Source organism: Cornus florida, unplaced genomic scaffold, assembly GCF_030987335.1.
Source record: "Cornus florida cultivar Cherokee Brave unplaced genomic scaffold, ASM3098733v1 CherokeeBrave_3.0.0_Hap2_Chr02, whole genome shotgun sequence".
NCBI lineage: Eukaryota > Viridiplantae > Streptophyta > Magnoliopsida > Cornales > Cornaceae > Cornus > Cornus florida.
The window spans coordinates 8,740,828-8,748,870 of NW_026775572.1; the positions used below are offsets into that span (position 1 = coordinate 8,740,828).

Here is an 8,043-nt window from a genome sequence, read left to right on the forward strand (position 1 = left end):
AAAGTTCGACTATGGCCTCTTAAAATTTTAAGAATCTCATAGTCGGCCCTGCAAGGGAAAACTTGTTCCACGTCGGATCCGGATAAAAAGTGAAATGGGTATAAAAGAGTTGGGTGTTAATCCCACTTAATAACTTGAGCTTTTGAATAAATGAGCAAGCGCCCACCTGTTATACTTGCCAATTGCTATATGGCTCTTCTAGTTTTTAATAATTTACTCTTTTTTTCTTGAATTGAGATAAAATAAAATAAAATAAAAAATCATTTATAAGAACTAAAACATTGTAGTGAGGGTGTCTCAATATGGTAGTCAACATGAATTTGTCAATTATTTATCTAGTGCTGCTCATTAAAGTTTAGCTTGGTTGGACTAATTACATCCCAAAGAAGATGAATACAAAATGACAGATATATTTTGGGAACAAGAGAAGAAGATGAATACGAAATGACAGATATATTTTGGGAACAAGAGAAAAAACTTAAAACAGTTCATTCATAGCATTCAACTTCTCAAAACAGTTCCTTACAATTCTTTGGAATGAAACAAAAACGTCTTCACCGTCTATTTTGAACATAAATTGCAATCCAACAGACAAATTCTATATGTAGTCTGTTAAAACTCAAAAGGATTGTTTCTGCTTAAACTATTGGAAATGTCAAATTCAAATATTTGACATACCACACTTGCAACTTTCTTTAAGCATCCAAAGTAGATCTCAAGCTGGAGCTAGAAAATTCATGGGGTGCAAAAATCATATTTGAATGGTGAATGTCGTCTATGATTCACACCTAGACGTGATTCATACCAAACAATAACCACTAGGCCCTAAAGATTTGTATTGCTCTCCCCATTCAAGTTACATCACAATTGAGTGGAATGGGAATAGGGTTTAAAACTATGCCAACCTCAATCTGAAGAGAAGACCTTAGTTTCTAGCTGGTAAGCTTTGGTGAAGAAGGCAGGCCAGCAGAGGTATGTCGACATGATGCTGCTAATAGTTGATGCTCCAAAGAGCATGCACATGACCACAATCTGCAGTTGAATGGCCTCCAGAGGAGATGCTCCTCCCATTATGAGGCCAGTCATGGCACCGGGAAGGGATATGAGACCCACGGTTTTGGCACTGTCCAAGGCCGGAGAGAGCGAGATAACCAGAGCCCTTTTCACCTGTTCACGTGTTGCTTGGCGAGGAGTAGCCCCAAGAGCCAATGCTGTCTCAACCTACACAAAAATTTAAAGGAAGTCGTCATAATTCTAGATTTGAAAAACTATTTACCATTGGAAATGATTTCCCCATAAGTGTTCTTTCTACCAGGACTTACCAGGTTTAGTTGCATCTTGATATCATCTCGGAGTCTCTTCATTGTAACTCCAGTGGCTCTCATTGCACTGCCAACCATCATCCCTGCCACGGGTATTATGTAGCGTGGAGTGTAAGGGAAAACACGCAGCACAACTAGCACCAACATCGTCACCGCAGTTCCTGCCAGAATTGAGGCTCCGGCAACATACTTCCCATTAGGGACATGTTTGGCACGTTGACCAGCTGTATAACCAGCAACAGAGACCTGCAGGGGCACAATGAAATAAATAAGCCCAATTCAAGTGATGCACCCAACAATGCCAAAGAAGGAATCAGCTGCCATGAATGTCGAGGTACTTTAATCATAAAACATGTCCAATTGTGTCATCAGCTCGATCATATTGTTCAGTTCTATCACATACACAAGACCATTCACTGTTTTTAGAATATTAATTCAACTCATTATATTATCTTTTACAATCTTAACTCAGTGTCAAACCATGATAGAACAGTGTAAGATAATGCTACAACCTAGTGATGAAAACAGAGTATCTGTTATCATAAACATGTTGACAACCCCAAATTAGAGTTTTTAGTCTGCAACAAATCAAAGGCTTCATCTCTTCCCCCCTTCTCAATTTATAGCCATTTTAAGAAAACGCGCTACAACCTCCGAAGTAACATTTTTACAGTCATTTGCAAATATATACATATATGAAATTCCTATTTTCTTTTTAAAGAACAAGAATGTTTATTCAAGTGCTCACTGCTCAGGGTAAGGAATTGTGGAGAAACTAAAAAGAAGGAATTGGTTTTCCAGAATAACAAAATTGGAGGAATTAAGGTGAGTAAAATTTTCCAATATTGAATCATTTCCACAAAGTCTAGACCGGTAAAATATAAAAGAAAAAATAATTTCTCCGTAATTACCCAACTCAAACAATGGTCCGTACTCCATATATAAAACTAAATTTTGACCCTTTTTCTTTTGTTTTTTTGTTTTTGTTTTTGTTTTATATTATTATTATTATTATTTTTTGTTTTTTACAGCAATTGAAAGATTTCAAGAATGAAATATTATAGTGAACTATCTAACACATAAGTATTATATAACACCATAAAACAAAAGTTCAACAAACATCAAATTTCCTCTTCTAGAATTAAATACACAAATTAGTACATAAAAAATAATATAATCAAATCATACGAAGAACAGAGAACTTAATATCATTCAGTAAAACCATAAAATAACATCCTAAAATATTAGCAATTGAAAAGGGAATATTCCATGTAGTTGCTGAAAGAGAGAGAGACATTGAAAACATTGAAGTGTGGATTTGGAAACAAAAATCTACAACTGAATTCTAAATCCGCATAAACTCTGCTTAATCGAAATAAAAAAAGTTACTGCAAAATCAAGCTCATTTTAAAACTCAAGATTCAGAATTAGATTAATTTCCATTTTTATCAGGAACCAAACAATGAGAGAGGAGAAAATATATACCGTGAAAAGATAAGCGGCGACGATCCATCCGTTATTGTGCTGACTAAAAATGAACTCAAGAACGAAGCCAATAACAGAGAGCTGAAGAAAAGCCCTTAGAATTGAATAAACCATTTCGCCCCCTAAACCCAATCTCTGAAAATATGACAAAAACACCGCCAAAAGCACCACCGCAGTGGCGGCGATTGGCTTCAGCATGCCCTTCAGGAACTCCACCATCCATTGAAAATCCATATCATCAAATTGTCCTACCCAACTCACCAAATCTTAAAGAATGGTGTTGCGTGTGATTAGTAGTGTAAGTGTAGTCTGGCGTCATAAAGAACGTAGAGTGAAAGAAGATGTTCAGTGATGGGAACGAACTCCATTCTTCATAACTGAATGCATGAATTTTCAGAAGTAAATTTCATGGAGAAAAAGTGAAAAAAATCCCAATAAAAAGATTGAGGGTTAAGATTAGCAGTTTTGAAAATGAGCGTGAGCTATAAACAAGAATAACTAAGGAAGAGATCGTAACAATGTTGAGGTAGTATTTTAATTAGTCCCGTTTAGTTGCTTTTTGATGTGCAGGGAATAATATACGCGGACTTTTACTGAAATTAAAAACAACTAATATTATTTATTTGTGATTTTTTAAATTTAGTGACGGCATGGAGATAAAACAACATTCCCTCTTGTCCCTCAACCTCCCAAAACATCCTCTTGCCTGTGGTGAATTTGACTATATTAACCGTCTCCTTTATTTGGGAAATTTGTGTTTTTGTGTGTTGCAGTAAGGGTTTAGCATGCTTACGGGCGGATTTTCATAGTTTAATTTGGTTTGACTGTCTCTAAAATTTTTTATCCTTCCTTTGGTAAAACTACTGCACATTACATATGCTATAAAATTATATTCTTTTAAGGATAAGGACATTTCTTCATACAAAATTTTTGTCAGAAAACTTATATGTTTTTTTCTTTCTTTTTTTTTTTATTCATAATTACTAAATCCTTCTATATTGTAAAAAATAATAATAATAAAACACTGACTACAACTTGTTACTTTAATTATGAAAAAATACAATAGTGCGTTCTTTTAAGGATTTTACCTCCTCATTATAAGGTTTTCTATTTTATTTAAAACACGTGAGTAGTTTTGGAGTTTTAAAAAATCACAAACAAATAATATTAGTTGTTTTCAATTTCAATCATTATATTTCATCCAACGATTAAATTAAAAGTTGCATATATTACTCCCGGCACTTGTTTTTACCCGACTGACCACACTATTGTTAACACTACGTAACAAAGGATTTGTTAGTGTTACTAAGTGGACCATATATACATGATTGGAGACCCAATAAAAATGTTGCTCCTCCAGCCAATTAACACCTTTGGAAACATGGGCAGTGACGAGGATATTCACGCGCAAAAATCCAACACTACTGCCACTTTCTAAGACAACGACATGCCATCACAAATTGAAGCATTTTCATCTCCTCGATAATGGTACATTTAGGAGGTAACTATATAAAAAATTTCACTTCTTTTTACTCTCTCTTTATATTGATATATTATTATTTAGGAGGTAACTATATAAAATCAACTACCGCCCATTCAATCGGAACATCAGATTTCCACAGTAGTAGCAAATGAGGAGATCCGAACCCAGCTGAGTTAGTACTTTAATAATGCATTTAAAATAGATGTTTATGATTATTAGTGGCTTTTTCTTTTCTTTTCTTTTTTCTTTTTCAGGGGGAGGGGGCTACCTAACTTATGCTAACTCGACACGACAATGGCTTTGTGTGAGCACACACTACTGATTGGACCACTGACCAACTATACATCGTTGGAGAAGATGTTGCTAATTTTAAGTTGTTGCTCCACAAAATAATTTTATGGGTTTTTTAAAGTTAGTGGCGCTAATGGTGATGGTGGCTGCTAATGGGTCATAGAGAGATCGCAACCGAATACTGTCTTGAATTATTCAACAATTTTTTTTTTTTACAACATTTACATTCTAACCAAAAATTTGTTGAAAATTTTATTTTTCTCTCTTATGCTTAGGTTTCACTTTACCGCTATTTTTTTCTTAACTAAACAAACAGTACCTTAGTGACCAGACCAATCTTATAATCAAACATAAAGTCATTAGTGAAGATGATTCTAGGGGTGTTGTTTAACACCCGTTCTAAATCTTGACGTTCTATTTGTATATAATTTATCCAAATTTAAGAAAAAGTTAATGTAGTTTACTGTTTTACTTTCTTGAATTGAGATTTTTTTCTTTTTTTTTAAAAAAAAAACATTTGTATTTGTTAGAGCTAAAACACTGCATTGAGCGGTATCTCAATATGGCAGTCAACATGAATTTGTCAATTATTTATGTGTTGCTACTAGTAAGAGTCTATATTGGTTGGACTAATTACATCCCAAAGAAGATGAATACAAAATTACAGACACATTTTGGGAACAAGGACCTATTCTGTCTCTCACCATGGCTCAAATGTCAATGTTCCTCTTTTCCTTTGGGACTTTTTACGTATAAATGGGTTGAGGCCCCATATTTAGTCATTGATTGAGTCAAAGTTTTATAGTTTCAAATAAATGAATTTGATCCAAAAAATGAATTGGCATATGAACTTTTACTGTTTTAAATTTGCGTTGCCTAAAATATCCTTTTCAATATTAAGTACATTTACCTTATTACATGCAATTTCATCACTATTATGTACGAAGTGATGAAAACTTATATTGAAACATGCATCACATTAATATGTTAAACTTGACGTTGCACAAAGTAATGACTAAAGAACACGTGATACATTTATATTTTTGGTTTTTAATAAAACACATAGTTACACTTGTTTTTCCCGGGCAAATAATGCAGAATTTGGCATGACTTCTCTTATCAACTTGTGATAGAATTACTCAACTCTAGGGAGTGGAATATTAAGTATGGAGTCGCTCATATTGCAAGACTCTTACGAAAAACGCCACAAAACTAAGAATGCAATAAATAAATAACGTTGGAAAAATAGAACATGCACCCACACAAAACATAAAGATTCTTGTGGTTCGGTGTATAGCCTACGTTCACGGTAAAAATGGATGAAAATATTTCATTATGCTAAGAAAATGGGAGATCACAAGTTCCAACCCCTTGTCTCTATTTATCAGTCTCTATTTCAGCTATTAGTATTCTCTAGTACCCACAGTACAAACCGTAGCAGAGACTAAATTTGGGTCCGCAATTCGCAAAACAAAATGGGTGAAAAAGTTTTTCCCTCAAAACCCATACTGAAACAAAATTCAGATCACAACTTTAAAAAGACAGAAACAACAGCTCCACAAAGGATGTCGGATTTAAAGGAATTTTTATAGTTGAAGAACAGGTAAGGTAATTTTGAAATTATGTACTCAAATATATGGTGCACCTTTTTTTTTTCAATCACTAATTCTTAACATTCCTGTCATAAAAGAATTTAAAAAATACTTCAATATTTAAGCCATATGTCACGGTCACCAACTTGTTCATCATAGTCCTATAAAAAGTAAGTGGAGGTGAGTTTTTTTCGGAGCAATTATGTCATTCTTTTTTCTTTCTTTCCTTTTTTTTTTTTTAGATGATAAAAACAAACTCACACACACATGTCCATATAGAAGTTTGAATTCCTTATTTCTCCTAAAAGAGTGAGTTTGTACCAACTAAACTATTGTTCATTTGGTGCCGTTATTGTTATTTGAAATTGCTTCCAGCAAAATCCTAAACAACCATGTGTTTCCAACTTGTTCTTAGATTTCCAAATAAATGATTCAATTCTCTATTCAATATTTCCGCATAACAACCAAAATAGGAGTGTTCATATGTCAAATGGCCATCACTAAGTTAAACCTTATCTTCATTCTTTGGCTAAGCCCATACTCATCTTTTCAGTTTTTCATGAAATCCTTTGAAAAACAAGAGTGAAAAAAAATACACACACACATCCTTTTTGTTTAGGGTTCAGCTACTTATAAAAAAAAGTTTTAATACGAGTACTTGAGAGTGATTCTCCTGAATAAAAGGAAGAATCAATTATAATTGTGATTTTCGTTATATATGTTATTTATGCAACTTGCGACAAATCCAACCGTTGGCGTAATTTTTTTGGACCCACAAGCACCATGTGAGTGGTTAGTTGGGCTTTTCAAAGTAGCACTTATTATATCCCCCTTTTTATTTTTTCTTTCTTCGTGTGTGTTGATAAAATTGGTCTTTGGACTGCCGGTGTTGGTCGTGCGCTAATTAAAATTCCTATAGTATTATAATAATTAAATAAATTATAATAATGACCAAGAAAAAGAATATAAAAATATTTGTTTTTGACACTATCGCGTACAAAGTGATTAATAATATATTACATTTGACCTCACATCAAGTAATGAATAAAGTGTATATGATACATTTATATTTTTCTTTTTTAATAAAACACATGGTTCATTTACACTTGTTTTTCTCCGGCAAATAATGCATTTGTATTGAAAATTAGATGAACCAAATTTGCACTATATTTCTTGTAATGGCTAGAACTCGCGCGTTGAAATGGCAATGTTGTTGAAATATCGTGGTTGATGAATTCACATGAGCTTGTACTACTTTTCCGTGGCCAATAATATTAAACGGGCCACTTTTGAGAGCTAGGTCATCAGTGGTGGGAAAATTGTGTAGACTTTTATTTTTGTCAATGTTATTTTTCATTATATTTATTTAGTTGTATCAAAGTTTCAGATGTGACGTGTGACAAAGATGAAATCAGAATTATGTGAGTTTGAAATTTTGATTTTTATTATCAATTTGTGGTTTGACTTACTCTTCCTGTGCGGAGAAATTTCACCGAATACATTTTCAATATTAGATTTTTCCTATGCTGATGTGGCTTTTTCAGTATTGAGACCACGGAGAAATCAAGAAAAGTCAGCTGCCGTATATGAACTTCAATTTTCAACTTGTTATTAATTACATGTCACTTGTTTGTTAATCACGGCATCTACCAGAAATGCCCCTATTAATCACACGTGGGCGCGCGCACGACATATATCAATTTATATTTATGTGTATATATGTTGACTTGATAAAACGTCTTCATTTATATTTATAGCTATTGGGACACAACTAAAGCGGCATTGCCTAGTCGGTGATGGGTACCAACTATGAAAGGTACTTACAAGGAATAGTGAAACTATGGCCGTTCGAATTTCATTAATGCTTCGT

At 33.6% G+C, this 8,043-nt stretch overlaps 1 protein-coding gene across 1 annotated transcript; it reads right to left on the reverse strand.

Moving 5' to 3' along the window:
- Positions 1-469: 469 nt before the first annotated feature.
- On the reverse strand, positions 470-3,072 carry LOC132285287 (protein ALUMINUM SENSITIVE 3-like). Its single transcript, XM_059787457.1, has 3 exons — positions 2,808-3,072; positions 1,323-1,568; positions 470-1,221 (listed from the first exon to the last, which is right to left on the reverse strand). Exons 1-3 carry the CDS (start codon positions 3,039-3,041, stop codon positions 907-909), a joined length of 795 nt encoding a protein of 264 aa, XP_059643440.1. The 5' UTR covers positions 3,042-3,072; the 3' UTR covers positions 470-906.
- Between the last annotated feature and the right edge of the window lie 4,971 nt (positions 3,073-8,043).